This window comes from Heteronotia binoei, chromosome 21, assembly GCF_032191835.1.
Source record: "Heteronotia binoei isolate CCM8104 ecotype False Entrance Well chromosome 21, APGP_CSIRO_Hbin_v1, whole genome shotgun sequence".
NCBI lineage: Eukaryota > Metazoa > Chordata > Lepidosauria > Squamata > Gekkonidae > Heteronotia > Heteronotia binoei.
In genome coordinates, this window is record NC_083243.1 from 26499207 (window position 1) to 26516196 (window position 16990).

General features: G+C 43.8%; 2 protein-coding genes and 1 non-coding gene across 3 annotated transcripts in view; 1 reads left to right on the top strand and 2 right to left on the bottom strand.

The window, feature by feature from the left end:
* Positions 1 to 2061: 2061 nt before the first annotated feature.
* Positions 2062 to 11072, bottom strand: EIF5 (eukaryotic translation initiation factor 5). Its single transcript, XM_060262519.1, has 12 exons — positions 10876 to 11072; positions 10483 to 10741; positions 7722 to 8001; positions 7546 to 7627; positions 6360 to 6532; positions 5971 to 6082; positions 4598 to 4740; positions 4278 to 4433; positions 3897 to 4058; positions 3596 to 3760; positions 2801 to 2938; positions 2062 to 2446 (listed from the first exon to the last, which is right to left on the bottom strand). The coding sequence occupies exons 3-12, from the start codon at positions 7791 to 7793 to the stop codon at positions 2354 to 2356; spliced, it is 1296 nt and encodes a 431-aa protein (XP_060118502.1). The 5' UTR covers positions 7794 to 8001; positions 10483 to 10741; positions 10876 to 11072; the 3' UTR covers positions 2062 to 2353.
* Positions 5681 to 5805, bottom strand: LOC132590349 (small nucleolar RNA SNORA28). The gene has a single exon (XR_009556689.1). It is a non-coding gene; the product is annotated as a small nucleolar RNA SNORA28 (small nucleolar RNA).
* A 91-nt stretch (positions 11073 to 11163) lies between the features above and the next one.
* The window catches only part of LOC132589042 (BAG family molecular chaperone regulator 5-like), a 32902-nt gene continuing 27075 nt past the window's right edge, over positions 11164 to 16990 (top strand). Inside the window, exons 1-3 of the mRNA XM_060261586.1 lie at positions 11164 to 11259; positions 12093 to 12200; positions 14969 to 15557. Of these exons, the coding sequence (XP_060117569.1) occupies positions 14994 to 15557 (564 nt within the window). The 5' untranslated portion in view covers positions 11164 to 11259; positions 12093 to 12200; positions 14969 to 14993. The remainder of the gene's footprint in view (positions 11260 to 12092; positions 12201 to 14968; positions 15558 to 16990) is intronic.

The window sequence follows — 16990 nt, forward strand, 5'->3', positions numbered from 1 at the left end:
GCAATCGTGAAGCGCCCATCAGGCAGGTAGTCATTGAATTTGTATGTGCCCGCCACGATTGCCAATGCCTCATCTATTTGGGTGTAGTTGCACTCAGCCTGGGTCAAGGTGCAAGAGTAATAGGCCACAGGGATCTCTCCTGCCAAATTTCAAGCAAAACTTCGTAATTATCTGTTCAGTTGAACATCTAAGAATGGGGCTGGGCTGACCTCCCTCAGCCTGCAAACTTGGTTTTAAAAGCAGAACTCCTCACTTTGTAAGTGAATCAGAATGGTGTCCCCCCCCTCAACCCCACCCCCATTAAGCAACTGGATTGTCTGATCCTTCTTCATATTGCCCCCAGAGATCTTCAGTCTGCAGCAGACAGCTTCGTGTAAAGACCAACTATGCAAAAAAGCTGCAGATGTGGGCACCAAGTATCTATGCAGTGTTAAGATTGTGTTGCTGCATCTGGGTAGCAAATCTGCCTTTTAGAAACCCTCCGAAAAACAGAGGGAAACGAAGGTAAACTAACAGAAACAGAAGGGAGTCTTGATGTTAACCATAGCTGTCGGTCTACTGTATTTTGGAAGGTACTAAATTTAGCATCCGGGAAATTCCCCATCACCTTAAATTAGCCTTAATTTCCTTTACTATTTTTTTCCTGATCTGGATAGCCCAGGCTAGCCTGACTTCATCAGATCTCAGAAACAAAGCCAGGCTGGCCCAAGTTAATACTTGAATGGGAGACCCTGAAGGAATACCAGGGTCACTAAGCAGAGGTGGGCAAATTCCTATTGTCTCTTGCCTTCAAAATTATATAGGGTCAGCTGCAATGTGGCATTTCCCTTCATTAGCTTGGGGAGCTTTCTTTACACAAACACACACAGGTGTCCACCAGAAAAAGCATTGGTGGCAGAGACTGAAACAAGGGCATGCAAATCTGCTATATACTAAGCAGCTGAGAAACTGCTCCTGCCCAAAAAACTGGGCAGCAAACCACAAAATCTGTAAACAAAGTTCTTTTCGTCAGGCTTTCCCGTCACCCGCTATAGGCCTCCCCCCCCCTTTCATTCCATCCTAGTGCTGTAGGACCTGCTTGACCTGGACAATAGGCCATACTTGTGAGGCTGAATCTGTCGTTTTTAAGCTTTCAATGTTTACTTTTATATTTTCATTTGGTTTTAACGGTCATCTGCTTCTGTGATGTATCCTGCCCTAAGCCTGTTCTATGGGAAGGGTGGACTATAACTGAATAAAACAGTGTTTAACCCTTGCATGTATGCAATCAGAAAACTTACAAAGCGAATGCTAATGGACTGCATTAATGCAATCCAAAAATAGATGTCTCTTCACCAAACCAAGTAACTGCACACAAGCTCCCAATTCTCTGGATTTCTACATAAAAGTGCAGCAGCTTTCTCATGTATTGGCATATTGGCAGTTTCACTTGTAGAGAACAAATGGATCCCCCAAATTTCCATTCTCTCTCATGGCCTCAGGATCACTAAGTAATTTTACATTCTTTTGACTCTGCAAAGCATGTTGTTTACTTCCCCCCTTTCACTTTACACAACAATCAGTACCCTTGCTTTTGGGAAATTCATAGGCCCAAGCTTGTATGTATGACTCAAAGAGCTGCTTGTACACATAGATGCACAAAAGATTGAAAGTTAGCTTATTTTGCCTTCTCAAGAGGAAGAGATCCTTTCTCTTGCCTACAAGGCAATTCTGCATGACATGCAAGACCAAAGGTTTGAGGTTGTAGTTGTGGGCTGCATAAGGTCTCTGAATTTGGCATATTTAATCACAGGGGTTAAGTGGATCACTTTTCATCCCAATTGAAGTGATCTGTTGCCATTCACTCCTGTAGAGAAGAGGGATAGTGGAGAAAGCCACTTGGATGAGGGGCTAAACCTTTTGGCTGTGTGACAGCCATTAAAATCCACCTGATAATAGTGTCATTGGAGGTTATTGGTCATAAAAGAATGTGCTGGAATGCCAAGTCCTGGCAACATAAGACTTGTACAATGCCCAATAGTTTACTGTCAATGAATAAGCAGGAGATCTGCACACCACAACTGAAGATTCCAAAACCAAATCCTTTATTTTCACAACTGTATAAATGTGTTCCAAGTATTTATGTCCAAGACAAGTTTAAAAGAAACATGCTGTTCAGCAAACCTGATCAGTTTGCTGGTGTATTAACTCCTCTCATCTGTTAAGCTTAATTACAATACCAGTCATGGTAAGATACATTTTTTGAGTTCAAAGAGGTGTAGCACGATGTAGCCTTGTGCAAAGAGGTTGCACTTCTGGCAAGAGATCCAGAGAGGTAAGCAGTGTTAACACTGGAAAACTAGATTGGTTCACTTTAAATAGCATCAATATCAATATCATCCTCCTTCTTGTTTGCAGACTTCACAGTTTCAACTTTAGGTACGCTGGCTGTCTTGGAGTACACCACCTGCAAGAACAAGAACTGTCTTACACATTCTGAGGTATCGTCATACAGCCTGCACATTTATGTAACAGGGCTGTGGATGGGACCACTTAATTTATGCACAATTAAGCATGTGGCACAAGCAGCTTAGAAGATCCTGCATTTACATCCACGGTCAAACTTATTTCCCATCCATCTCAACAAACTAAAGGAAAAAAGGGAGCTTGGGACAATTCTGTACTGCTGGACACACTACGATACTACAACCAGCTTTGTGTGATAACGGTGGAACTCACTTGATTTCTAACATCAGGAATTTTCCAACCACTTTTACCACACATTGGACTCGATTAACTGAGGGTCCCACTGCTGCCTTACCTCAATGTTTTCATCTTCATCTTCCTCCTCCTCATTACCAGATGACTCCTCCTCAGCTTCTTTCAGCCATTTAATGAACGGCTCTGCTTTGACACGAATTTCTTTGGCAAGCTCTTTAGAGACATATTTTTTTGAGGCCTGCAAGGAAAGGTTAACAAATTTAACAGCTTAATATAGATCCTGTATATCTACAAAACCATGCATAAGCATTTCCCCATGGTAAGTGTAACACATAACTGGCCAAATTACATGTGCAATTACTGCTAGGTTAATCTGGGATCCAGAAATAAGAGCTGCACTAGCCTACAACATACACTGAAAAGAAACCATCCTAAAGACTTTTAATAAGCTTGAAATGCATGAAGTAGGTTAGTCTTCTACAGTCCTTTTGGATGTTTTTCTCTTGCAGGCACAGAGCCCCGCTGCAAGCCTACTATTAGCAACGTGGATGCTTCACAAGAAACCATGGGACTATGTACTACTGCAGGATCCAGCTTCCTTCTCTAGAGCTATAGCTATAATCCACAGAACACAAACTAAATTCTAGCAGTTAATTGCTTCACTCCCCCCCCCCAGGGAATATTCTCCAGGCAAACTAAGATATCTCACACTCCTTTTAAGACAGTCAACCTCCTTCCTAGAGAACTCAAGAATCTGCTGATGTAGACATTAAATGAGATTGTCACTGCTTCACAAAGCAACAGAATTCATGTGTCCACATCTCAAAGCCAAGTACAAGCTTACAAAGTTTAGACAGGATTATCAAATCTCTCTCAATGGATTTTTAATACAAACCTTTTCCGCCCAGCTCAGAATGACTTCTTCCTCAAGAAGATCTGCATCATACATCTCCTTCAGGATGTGTGGAATTTTAGAAATCAACTGAGCCTGATGCATAGCTACTACACACTCCAGGCCATGAAGAAGGTATCTCTGAGCTTTCTTGTTGTTATGGCAAAACTGTAGAAAAAGGATGTTATGGTGAAACAGAAGCTCATCTCCAGACACATCACACAAGATTCTACAAGCAGAACACATGATCTGCAACTAAGCGTACCCCCAACCCAAGCCTCAGAAAATCATTAACAGAACTTACACGCAAGAAATGCCGCCTGTATTTCTTTATTTGTTCTCTTATCTTCTCATTAAAGAGGACTTCAGTCAAAACCAGAGGGCCCATAGCTTTGACATCCAGCCGCTCTGCTTCTGCTACAATATCCTTGTCTGAAGTCTCTATTACACCCTCTTCTTTCTTTTTCTGGGGGAATAAATGGTTTTGCTTAAATCAAATGCCACTACACTTGAACATACCAGCCAAAGGGGTCCTGCCTAAGTTTAAAAGGAATTTATTAGTAGAGGTTAGTCTAATGACCAGATCTCACCACCAGTCTGATTTAAGGAGATTATGCCATTTCAGTCCACTTAGCTGAAGGGGGGTGGAAGAGAATCAAACATCTACATGTGGATATGCTTTTACCTTAACAAAGTCAAATAGTATGTTGACTCTTTCTTCAATGGTTCTTTCCAGATCATCAGTAAGTGTGAGCACTTTTGCATGATCACTGATTTCATCCATTCTGCGCCTTTGGGCCTCTTCAGTTGTGTCTTCACCCCAGTCATCATCGTCATCCTCCTGTGAAGAAATTTAGAAGATTAACAACAAAATCCACTTTCAGAAAGCAACTCAAAAAACATTCCCTTCACTTCCTGACTTAACGTGTCGCTTTCAGAATGCACTGAGATGTATGACCAGAATACCAACAGTTCATGCATTCAAAGATGCTTCCATCTACTTACCGCTACATTTGGAGGGCTAAGCTCTTCTGGTGGTGCTGACTGAGTCGTCGTCTCAGAATTAGACACAGAACCATTCTCTTTATCCTTGCCTTTTCTGTTCTTCTTTTCTTTCTCTTTCTTGCCTGTACCAGCATCACTGCTCTCTGGAAACACAAAATCACGTTGGCCTTGAATAGCTGTATTTCAGCCTTTGCTAGCTTCCAGGTTTTTTCAGTGCCACTAAATGCAGTCTAATAAAACATTCTACTTGAGGAACGAGAGTATTTAGTTTTAATTTAGTCTCAGTCTGCATGATTTGTGTAAGCTTTAAAGCATAACCAAAAATTTATTTGAAACAAAGGAACTTATGCCAACTATTAAAGCATTTTTGCGCTTTGCAGCTGCTGGATATTTCACAGTAATTTGAGGGCTGCATGCCCCTTTTATAACCATTCAAACAAATCCTATCCTTCTTAGGGGCAATGAATCAGGTTTTAACAAGAGCGAAAAGACATTTTTGGATTAAACTAAGATCAACACAACTTTCCCATCTACCTCTGTCCAAAATCAATACATATACTATTAAAATAAGCTCTCTGGTATACACATGAAAGCTGCCATACAGAATTAGACTGCTGGCCCATCAAAATCAGTATTGTCTACTCAGACCAGCAAGTGGCTTTCCAAAGTCTCAGGCAGAGCCTTTCCATCACCTGGAGCTGCCAAGGATTGAACCTGGGACCTTCTGCAAGCAAAAGATGCTCTACCACTGAGCTACAGCCTCCCGAAGTACAGGTCATCTGTTTCATTAAACAGTAGGCTTAGGTGAAATTCATATGACTACTCACTATAGTTATATGAATGCATCTACCAGCAATAAGTGAGACCCCAAAACATATTGTTTTGAGATACAAGTGGCATCAAGTATTTGTTTTAATAACTGTTAATCTTCCAGAACTGTTGAAATATAACACAGCTTTAACTGTTAGCTAAATCAGGTCAGTTTTAGCTACACAATAGAAATCGCTTGCAGCAGCAACATCATGCAGCTAAAAAGTACCCATTTGCAATCAGAACACATTTGCTCATAAAGAATGAGCAACTGATGTTAGAGTCTACATAACAGATAACCTCATGTACAGAGACATCTGGAATAGGAAAGACTATGCTTACTATAGCAAGCTTAAAATTGAGGCAGACAACTAGATATCAACCACAGAGTGTTGCTTGCATTCAAAAGTCAGTATATTAGCTCATCATGTTGACTTGTTAACCAGTCAGATGCTTGCTTCAAAAAACCAAATAAGTCTTTGAAATACCAAGCTGAAGCCATGTTTTGTAAGTCTATTCAAATTTCAAAATGTACCCAAATCAAAGACAAACACATTACTTACCAGGTGGGTTTTTGAGGATAAACGTGCAGAGTTTATGGTTTGTGTCAAGCATGCCTCGGTAGCCACAGGCTTTGCAAGAGTTACCAATAGTTTGTTTCTTAGGATTGACATGCTGCCAAAGAAAAAACAATTTTAATGTTTGAAAGTTTTAATAGTTTTGAGAAGCAAACAAAACTTCTTTCTTACTTGTGATACACAGCCTGAAACTACTACAAAACTTAACAAGTTTCAACTGTCTTGTATGCCTGCTTAAATATTAGAATATGAGCTGGAGAAAAACTCAAACAAACTCTACTTCAGCTATAAACTAGTGAATCAGATACTGGCTTGGAATCAGTTTGTTGGTAATTTGGACTGTCCCTTATTCACATGCCAAGCATACTACTTACCAGATCAGTTTCAGGATTCTCACACTCAGGACAGAGAACAAATTTTTTAATGAACCCATCCAACATGTCTTGTAGCTTATTCGCCTCATGAGATCCATTGACAATGTAACGGTCATTCTTAACATCAAACTGGGTCTGCGCTCCCAGCTCACAACCAAAAAATTTGGTGGGATCTTTCAAGAGAATACAGAGAGAAAATACTGATTAGGTTCTGCAATAACTTGCCTTCCTGGCCTCCTTTAGACCTATTGAGAAGACATCCTTTAAGATTTCCAATACTTTTAATTGTTTAGTACAGATGGCCTTCCAAGTGGTCTGAAAAACTAACCTGCAAATTCTTCTCCCTGTGAACGTGACCATCTACATATTACTAACAGCAGCTGAAAAACACTGCACTGTTCTGTATCATTACTCTGCATTAACCACAGGGTTCCATTCAACTAGCCTTTTCACATTCCTGTGAAAAATACAGGAATTCCCTTCAAAAAAAGCTATATTAGGGATTATAGGATCTGCAGCAACAAAAGCTCTGTGGAATGTGGGCTGTAATAAGAACAAGAAACGGGCAAGATAGTCAGGAAGTTGGCTGAATCCAACCATTGATGAAGAATTGCGGATTTATACCCTGCCCTTCTCCCTGAATCAGAGACTCAGAGCGGCTGACAATCTCCTATATCTTCTCCCCCCACAACAGACACCCTGTGAGGTGGGTGGGGCTGAGAGGGCTCTCACAGCAACTGCCCTTTCAAAGACAACTCCTGCGATAGCTATGGCTAACCCAAGGCCATTCCAGCAGGTGCAAGTGGAGGAGTGGGGAATCAAACCCGTTTCTCTCAGATAAGAGTCCACACACTTAACCACTACACCAAACTGGCTCACTGATAAACAGAACCAGTTTACAGTAAAGCTCAGTGCACATCAGGATTGGTTACTGTCACTACTGCACAGAGCTGCCTTCTTTTTGCCTTAAAATCCACTGGCTCGTAGAATAAAATTATGCTGCGTGCACAGCAGCAACACAACTCTAAAACCACCGCTTTTGCACTTCCAAGGGCAGCAGCAGTAATTGGAAAAAAAGAAAAGGACCTGCAAATCCATTTATATAATTCAGGTTTGCACTACATTCTGTAACTCGGGACATTTGTTATTTCTAGTTTCTACCTAGAAATAATACTATGCAACTTACACGTAGGAGGCCGATTAAGCGCCTTTGCAACGTCAACCATGTTGACTATAACTGTCTTTATCCCATTTCCTTTGCCCTCAACCTAAGAAAGAGAAAAATGTGGTAAGTAAACACAATAAATATTATCCAAAATTTTAAATATGCCAATGTTTTAAATTAAGACACAGGGCAGCTACCTTAGCAATCAGACGGGGCATTTTGTAGCGATAGAACTGATCTGAAACACTGCGGTTGACATTGACAGACATTTTGGCTTATTAGTAGCTTTATCAATAAGATGCAGAGATCTTTGATTGCAACTTTTTGGTATCTTCTGTCTGGAGAAGACGTGATGACATAAACGACTGCAAGAGTTCTCGGTCTCTGACATGAAAAAATTTTCGCCACCGAGGCTGTGTGGGTCTTGTTTGTATGCTATATTTCCCCAATACAGGTACCAATGGCTGCGCAACAGCTCTGCAAAGGTAACAAAACAGAGGATTTAGTATTAACAACACTGTGTAGACACTGCTATTGCTTAAAAAAATTCAGTTTCAATAACAAATTCTCCTTTTTAACTACAGCATTATTTTGCCATTTTAATACATACTTTCAGAAATTTATGTTTTATATTCTCAATTCTAACTAATGCTGCTAGATCTATATAGCTTAGAAAGACTTTTAAACAGAGTATTTCAATAGACTGAGAGCCACCACATGGTCTGCTTTGAGAGAAAAAAACCCCTCTTAAAGATAAACACTGGTAATCTTAGAAATGAGACCAAATAATGTCTACTTGTTTACTTAATCTGTTAAAAGTTGCATTTATTTGATACAACTGTGGGTCAGTTATAGTGTAGGATCAACTTTTCTGGACACTGTGTCACATTTCACAATAGTCAACCTGAATAACCTTTTAAATTCAAAGCTGCACTAGTTAATACTTAACAGCTAGTGCAGAAGGAGAAGGGCTTTTTGCTAAACATATCCACTACAGCTTTGTCAGCCTTCTTTTATGCTGAGAGGGTGGCACAGTTCCAAACCAAAATGATACATGCAGAAATTTAAATGATCTTATGAAGAGTCCAAATTATACAAGCCAAAATTTCATATAAAATTTTGCAGCCATCAGAATGGCCTAACTGCATTATCACAGTGTGCTTTGATGATGCTACCAATCAGGCCCCAAGAATTAACCTGCAGCCTTTAGAAGAATTTTGAACTCATACGTCATTGTCATTACATGAATTGTCTGTGACAGTCAGCTAGCTGCCTGTGTTTCTATTAAAAAGAACCAAACTTCCTTCATACTGAACTTCCAAACAAAAAACCTTTTATCAGATGAGGAGATGAAGAGATTCCACGTTTCAAGCATGGAACTCCTCTCATTCCCCCATCCACCAAATCACCTGCCTGCAGTGCCATTAAATGAAATGGGGAGGGGGGGATCTCTACTGAAAAACAAGGGAGGGAGAGATAAAAAATAAATGACTTATGCAACGGAGTAGTAAAGCCATTCACAATGCGAGGCAGTCAGGCAGTAAATACCACTTCCTTTCTCTCCCCCCCCCCCCGCACCGTGTTGGAATGACTCAGAAATGCAGCAATTAAAGCACTGAGTCAGCCTTAAACGCCAGGCGGTGGCAACGTGTCGCGCACGCGCTGCTCTCTGGGGCCCCTTTTCCCCCCATCAATGGCCGGCCCAGCCAACCGCCCCCCCCCTTCCCAAACCATACAGTGCCAGTCCCGTTCTCTCCCCTCTTCCCACGCTGCGGGGTTTAGGAACTGCGCCACAGAAGGAAGGGAGGGGAGGGACGGTGGCTCAGTGGTAGAGCATCTGCTTGGTAAGCAGAAGGTCCCAGGTTCAAACCACGGCATCTCCAACTAAAAAGGGTCCAGGCAAATAGGTGTGAAAAGCCTCAGCTTGAGACCCTAGAGAGCCACTGCCAGTCTGAGCAGACAATACTGACTTTGATGGACCGAGAGTCTGATTCAGTATAAGGCAGCTTCATAGGTTCGGAAGGAAGGAAGGAAGGAAGGAAGGAAGGAAGGAAGGAAGGAAGGAAGGAAGGAAGGAAGGAAGGAAGGAAGGAAGGAAGGAAGGAAGGAAGGAAGGAAGGAAAGAAGGAAGGAAGGAAGGAAGGAAGGAAGGAAGGAAGGAAGGAAGGAAGGAAGGAAAGAAGGAAGGGCAGTGGCGCGCGCGCCGCTCTCCCGCTCAATTCTCTCCCCCTCCCCCGCTCCCCTTTTCGCCCCTCCCTTCGCCCAGCATCACGAGGGAGGGAGGCGCGCGGAGAACCTGGCAGCCGCCATCTTGTCGGGAAACCGGAGAAAAGGGAAGGGAGGGGGGCGTCCGCAGGAGGAGAAGCCGAACTGGCCACCGTCGGGCGTCTCTTTCCCCCTCTCTCCCTTTCCTTCCACCCCCGCGACAGGGGAAAAAAAACAGGCCCTTTCTCCCCTCCCCCTTTTTTAACCGATTCGCCTCGAAGACGGTTAGAAACCACAAAATGGACGTGGCACAATTTCGACCCCCCCCCCTCACGTTTATTTATTAATCTATTTATGTTCATTTGTATTCCGCCCTTTCCCGCAGGCAGGTTCGGGGCGGATAACACCAAAAATGAAAACGATTAAAAAAGACAAGCTAAAAACACAATAAAACAAATAGCTATCGTTTTAGTTCCCCCTTCCCGAGCAGCCATAAAAGCAAACGCGGCGGAGGGAGGTCTGCCCTCCCCAAAGCGCGTTTTCTGTTCCTAAGATCCGCATTCCTCACTCATCTCCCCCCCCACAGCCCCCCCCCCTCATCCACCCCGTAACGTTAAAAAAAAATTCCACGAGGAAACGCCCAACGGAAACATCCCCCCCTCGCGCCCAACGGAAACATCCCCCCCTCGCGCGCGTGCCCAAACTGCCCGTATGTCAGCCTCGCGCGCTGCCCCCCCCTCCTTCCCCACTCACCGTTTTCGTCCAATACAGACATAAACCCAACGCTGCTCGCCCCGGGCTGTGACGAAGCCGAACCGGTGTGAGGAAGGAAAAATTAGAAAAACAAAAAAAAAAGGTCGGGCGAGGGGGTTCTCGGGAGCGCCCGGCCGCTGGGGTTCTCTGCGGTGACAGGCGGAGGAGGCGGGCGCCGCAGCCACCAGGAGAGGGGAGGGGGATCCGGGCGTCCTGAGGAGGCGGGCGGGGTTCAGCGGGAGCAGCCGGGCCGGTCACTCTGCCGGGAGGGAAACAACACAAGTCAGCGGAAGGCGCATTGTTAAAAAAAGAGAGAGAGAGAGAGAGAGGCGGCGCGCGCGCCCGAGAGACGGGGGGGAGGGGCAGGGCTCGTAATGGCGGCCGAGCACCTACCTCTAGAATGTTCTCGCTCCGACTGAACAACGCCGTCGCCAAGGCTGGGATCAATCAGCCGCCGGAGAGGCCACGCCCGCTCCGCCGCGCGATTGGCTCCGCGCTTCGCCGCCCGTCGTCCTCGTTGGTCGCTCGGCGCTGTCAGTCATTTGGTTTCGCCCTGGTGACCGCCCCCTTTGTTCTCGTCTCTTCCCTCCCTCCCTCCCTCTCGAAGAGCTACCAGCGCCCCAAAGGACATCGCGTTTACGAGGCGCATCTGAGTCTCGCGAGAGCGGGGAAGAATGAGTCAGTGCTTGGCCGCCAGAGCGGGGGAGGGGTTTTCCGTTTCTTTCTCCGTCCCTCAGCGTGAGAGAAAAGGCGAATCTGTGAGGCGGCCGCGGGAGGGTATAATCCATTTTTAAAAAACAACACAGACGCACGTTTATTTCACTAAATCTCCCTGCAGCTTCGCTCTTTGTTCCTTTTCCGTTTTATGGTTAAAAATATTCTTATTTTACTGATATAAATAGGATATTGTCAATTGACGACACACCTCAAGGAATATAATTATTCTTAGGCTGTAACAAATACATTAGTTCTTGGTGCCAGCAGTCTTTTCTGGTTACTCGAGCTGCAGCAGGCTCATAGCAATTATAGGATCATAGAGTTAGAAGGGACCTCCAAGGTCAACTAGTCCAGCCCCCTGCACTTTGCAGAGAATACACAAATACCCTCTCCCTCCCCCCACAAACACACCCAGGGACCCCTGCTCTGTGCCCAGAAGTTGGCAGGTTTTCTCCAGAGCTAGTGTCACGGGAATGTGGTATGCTGGAAGTTGATAAGTGGAACACGTCTCTCAGATGAAGACATTTGAAACAGTATTACAAGCTTTACTGTTAGAGGCTTATGACCTTCCGCTATATAATAAACGTCTTTAAAGAAAGGAAGTTTAAAGCAACATCTTAACATCATAAATTCTTTGCTGAAGAACAAGAATTATCTGCAATTGCAACACATTGGACACTGGCACTGTAATTAATAGCTTTCAAAGATTTCAAACTGGATATGGACTAACTGCAAAAATCTTTTGAATATTTATTCCTTGTACTTTATGCTTTGCATTTTTGATAATATGCTGTTATATGTAATGATATGTGAAAGTGTGTGAAGTTGAAGTGTTAAATTCTCTATTACAATTTTGAAGAATTTTTCATTAATTTTTCATTATTTTTCCACAGTTTTTTGTTATTGGCCGTGCCCAGAAGTGGCAAAAAGCCTTCAGGATCCTTGTCCTGGAGAAAAATTGCTGCCTGACCCAAAGTGGTGGTCATCATTTCCCTGGATATGTAAGTGCCCTGAGAACTAAGGTTACCCTTGTAGAGGGGAAATCTACATCCAAGTTCATGAAAAACAGCCAGCCCTTTCCAGCAAAATAGGATGTCCAATTACTCTGTCCAGCTTCGTTCGTCTTCGACTGTCACTGCTTTGGCACGCTTGATATCATTAGGGGCTACCCACAATGTGGTTTTAGTGGCCTATTTCTAGATGGGTGGGTAAACTGAGGCAGTGGTTGAGTGCTGCACAGGATTGTGGGGCTTATTTGGGTTCATGCCATTCCTCCTATTTTCGTCTTCTTTCCTCCTGCACTTCTTGTGCATGGCAAATAAATTAGAAAATTCTGCTTTTGCAGCAGACCAGAGTTTGCCATTACAACCGTATGGCTAAATTATACCCTGCTGCAAACCAGAACTCCTAACAAGGATTAAGCCACAGTTTAGAGTCCAGCGATTTGCAGGCAATATGCTAATATAATGGCAAACTATGGTTTGCTGTGAAAGTGGAAATCCCCAAAAGGGAGAGGGAGGAAGAAATCCCTACTTTGTTCCATGTGGTAGCAAACCATGGTTTGCTATCAGGTCTGATCTGGGATCTGGAATACCTTCAGTGTTAGCTTGTCTACCATTATCAATCCAGGCAAAGACCTCCAGGGTTTTCTTGAATGTACCGTAGTTTTAAAATCATTGCTCTCAGGGCTGTAACCTGGGTAGAGCGGGTACACTGTCCCACCTGCAGCATTCTTCCACATCTCCTAGGATTTCTCCCACATCCAAACACCAGTCTTTAAGTGGTGTTATGAGAACTTTCATTTAAATAACGGGAAGTTGTTTTCTGATTAATTTCTGGGTTTTTTTAAAAAAAGTTCTTCTATTATGACTCTGAACAATTTCTACAGTGCAGAGGCTGAATCCCCCCATTTAGCTGCTCAGGGACAAGACTCCCACAACCATGATGTCGCCATCCATGTTGGCAAGGGAGAGTCTGGCCCTACTCGTGAGTAGTCCTTCTTCAAGAGCAAGGCTGTGACTGTCACAGCCAAATGCATAAGGACTGGGAGAAAGCTGATTTGGCTCTCATGGCCTCTCTTTTCATCATGACATGCTTTTAAGTGGCTTTCACTTCATTCCAAATCCTCCTCTTGACTGGAGACAACCCAAGAGAGGATACTGACTTTGGAAGCTACACACAAACTTACCTAGTACTTTTATCTTCCCTCATTTCAATAGAAGCTTTAACCAGCTTTCCAACAGATATCCGAGCATGGCAAGATTCCACAATTTTTGCACACAATAAAGTTTCAGTTTACAGGTCTGTTTGCTGTGTTCCAATAATATAATAAATAAGAAGAATTGGACATTGTGGAATTCACACGTGGTCTCCTCAGGAACTGGACCAGGGATTCCTCTGCAGTGGAAGGACTTTTCTTGAATATTTCCAGGATTGGACTGTTTAGAGCCAGTTTGGTGTAGTGGTTAAGCATGTGGACTCTTATCTGGGAGAACCCGGTTTGATTCCCCACTCTTCCACTTCCACATGCTGGAATGGCCTTGGGTTAGCCATAGCTCTTACAGGAGTTGTCCTTGAAAGGGCAGCTGCTGTGATAGCCCTCTCAGCCCCACCCATCTCACAGGGTGTCTGTTGTGGGGGGAGAAAATATAGGAGATTGTAAGACGCTCTGAGTCTGATTCAGCGGGGTATAAATCTACAATTCTTATTATTATTTACATATTTGCATCCTTCTCTTACACTGAATATGGGTACCGTAGATGCAAGGGAGGACATTGGGGTTACTACGTTCCAACAATTTATGTAGAAGAGGGAATTTTGGCAGGCGGGGCTTGCCGTACAGGAATGAGAAAAGGTGCATCTCCCCAAACTGCCATCTACACAGCTATTAAAGGCAAAGAGGCCTTTGCTCTCCTTTGCTTCTGCTGATCCTTTCCTTTTTAGGTTTTCTTTTGACTGAAAACCCATGTGAAGAAAATGGTGGTGCAATTAGTGTGTGTCATTTGAAGTTAGACTGCAGCCCAGTTGTGTGGGTCTGAATCCACAAGTTGGACTAGCACTTTCAAGTTATTTCCTTAGAAGGTCAGAAATGTGCTGTTCTAAACTCTTGCCTTGTGAAGTTAACTGACTGTCCTTAAAAGTGAGCCAATGCAGAATGGTGGTTAGAGTGTCAAACTATGGTTGGAGTGACTTGGATTCAAAGTTCCACCGTGCCATGAAGTTCCTTGAGTGTTTTTTAAGCCACTCATCCATTCTCAGCCTAATGTATTTCACAGTATTGCTGTGAGGATACAGAAGAAGAGAAGGTTTTTATACTCCACTTTCCTCTACCTTAAGGAGTCTCAAAGCAGCTTACAATCACCTTCCTTTCTGCCCTGCAGTCATTTTGTGAGGCAGGAGGGGCTGAGAGAATTGTGACTGGTCCAAGGTCACCCAGCAGGTTTCTTATGGGGAAATCAAACCTGGTTCTTCAGATTAGAGTCCACCACTCTTAACCAGTACACCACACTGGCTCAGAGGGTTGGACCATATATACTTCCCTTAGCTAGCTCTTTAACCGAGAGGTGTGGTAAAAATGCAGTCAGTGTTCTAAGAAAATACCTAGATGACACCCTAGGGACAGATATTTCTGAGATTTATGCCATGGTTATTTGTTAAAAACCCACAAAATGTTAAAAAAAATTTACAACAGAAGAGTTTTAAAAACATTGCCTAGCAGTTGGATGTGCGTTTGAAACTTCATCAGCTCTTTGTTTTCCATTATTTTTAGCTCTGCTGAAACTGGATGAAGAAGAATGGATATGGGTAACCAACATCCCTCCATTAAGCGGTTACAAGAAATACAGAAGGAAATCAAAGAGTTTGAACCACAAGTAGCAGCCTTCAGTGGTTTGTCTGCTGACAGAGCTTACAAGAAACTAGAGAGGACTTTGACTAAGCAACTTTTTGAAATAGATTCAGTGGACACAGAAGGCCGAGGGGATGTTCAGCAAGCCAGAAAGCGAGCTGCCCAGGAAATTGAGAGGCTGCTTAGAGAGCTGGAGCAGAATGCGAATCACCCCCAGAGGCTGGAGTTAGAGTCCATATTTAAGGAAGCACAAGCACTGGTGGAGCACGAAATCACAGGTTTTTATGAAGGAGGCAATTGCATCACTGAGGAATTTGATGAGGCTATTCAGGATATCATCTTTAGGCTCACTCAGGTGAAAACTGGAGGGAAACCCTCCCTACAGAAAGCCAGGTCCCGCACGCTGACCAAAGTCTGTGCCGTTCAAGAGATCATAGATAACTGTGCGAAGCAGCAGCCTTCTTTGCCGCTGTCCGCTGACGCACATCCTTCTGTCGCTAAGATTAACTCTGTCTTCTCCCCCCACAACAGACACCCTGGGTGGGGCTGAGAGGGCTCTCACAGCAGCTGCCCTTTCAAGGACAGCTCCTGCAATAGCTATGGCTAACCCAAGGCCATTCCATCCACACACTTAACCACTACACCAAACTGCAGCTTTGGGGGAGGATAGTTTAATGTTGGATACTGTGGTATGAAATACTACATGCTGAGATTGATTTTACTGTTATGATTCACCTCTGCTTGGGTTCCCTTTGAGTACAAGACGGGACATAAGAGCCCTGCTGGACTGGACCAATGGTCTATCTAATCCAGCATCCTGTCTCACACAGTGGCTAACCAGTTCCTCTGGAGGCCAAACAACAGGGCGTAGAGGCTAAGACCCTCACCTGACGTTGCCTCCCGGCTCTGGGATTCAGAAGTTAAGTACCTCTGAATGTGTAGGTTCCCCTCAGTCACCGTGGCTAGTAACCACTGATAGCCCTACCCTCCATGAATCTATCTAGTTTCTAAACAGTCTTTGGGGATGGGGAAGGGAGAGAGAGAGAACCTCAAAACCATAATAGGCGCATAGCTGTGTTTATTGTTAGAAGCTTAATTAAGCCAAACTGGAACAGAAGGATTTATGTTTGTGCAGCTCCCTAAGAAAAACCTGCCTTTCAAGAGGCTAATCAGAAAGCTTCAGAAGAAAGCAAGACGTGACTCTCTGCTGTATCTGTATGGCAGAGGTTGTCCTTGAAAGGGCAGCTGCTGGGAGAGCCCTCTCAGCCCCACCCACCTCACAGGGTGTCTGTTGTGGGTGGGGGGGAGAAGATATAGGCGATTGTAATTCAGGGAGAAGGGTGGGATATAACTTTGCAATTCTTCTTCTTCTTCTAAGCGCAATTGGTCTGACTCAGTATAAAGCAGTTTCATGGCACGTGATTGCTGATGTGTAATAGGATGACAAAATCCCAAACTGTAGCAAGGTGCCGAATTCTTCCCCTGCTAAAACTTCAATGGTTTGTGACAGCAGCTTGGTGTCCCTTATTGTCAGTCCTCCAGTGATCGCCTCCACAAGTTTGTGCTCTGGATGGGTGCATTTCCAGTCATATTTCAAGTGTGTACCTGTCTGTCCTATGGAATAAAATGTTCTGTTTCAGTTTTGTGGGGTGGTTTAATCTCTTGATGCTGCCTGCAGCAGTTTCTTAATAAGCATAAGCATGAACTGAGCTACGTCATTTCTATTAGTTGAAGTCTAGTTTGTTCTCTTTTTTTTAAATAAGGTACTTGTTTGTCAGGGTATGATTTTTGAAATATTTTGTATGAGAGTGCAAATAGATTGTATTGAATTTTCCTAAGTTTTCTTGAATGTTTCGTCTCTGTGAGGCTGGTTATCACGGAACCCGTTTGGAGGTTTTTTCCTGTCGCCCACCTGAGGATTGGCAACCCCAGCTTTGGCAGCTA

Bases quoted from the DNA above. Each gene is read 5' to 3' on its own strand.
- EIF5 (XM_060262519.1), bottom strand. From the start codon at position 7,793: ATGTCTGTCAATGTCAACCGCAGTGTTTCAGATCAGTTCTATCGCTAC. The intron at 6,083-6,359 runs GTAAGTAGTATG...TTTCTTTGGCAG, and splicing joins AGAATCCTGAAACTGATCTG to CATGTCAATCCTAAGAAACA. The intron at 4,059-4,277 runs GTAAAAGCATAT...TTATTCCCCCAG, and splicing joins TACTATTTGACTTTGTTAAG to AAAAAGAAAGAAGAGGGTGT.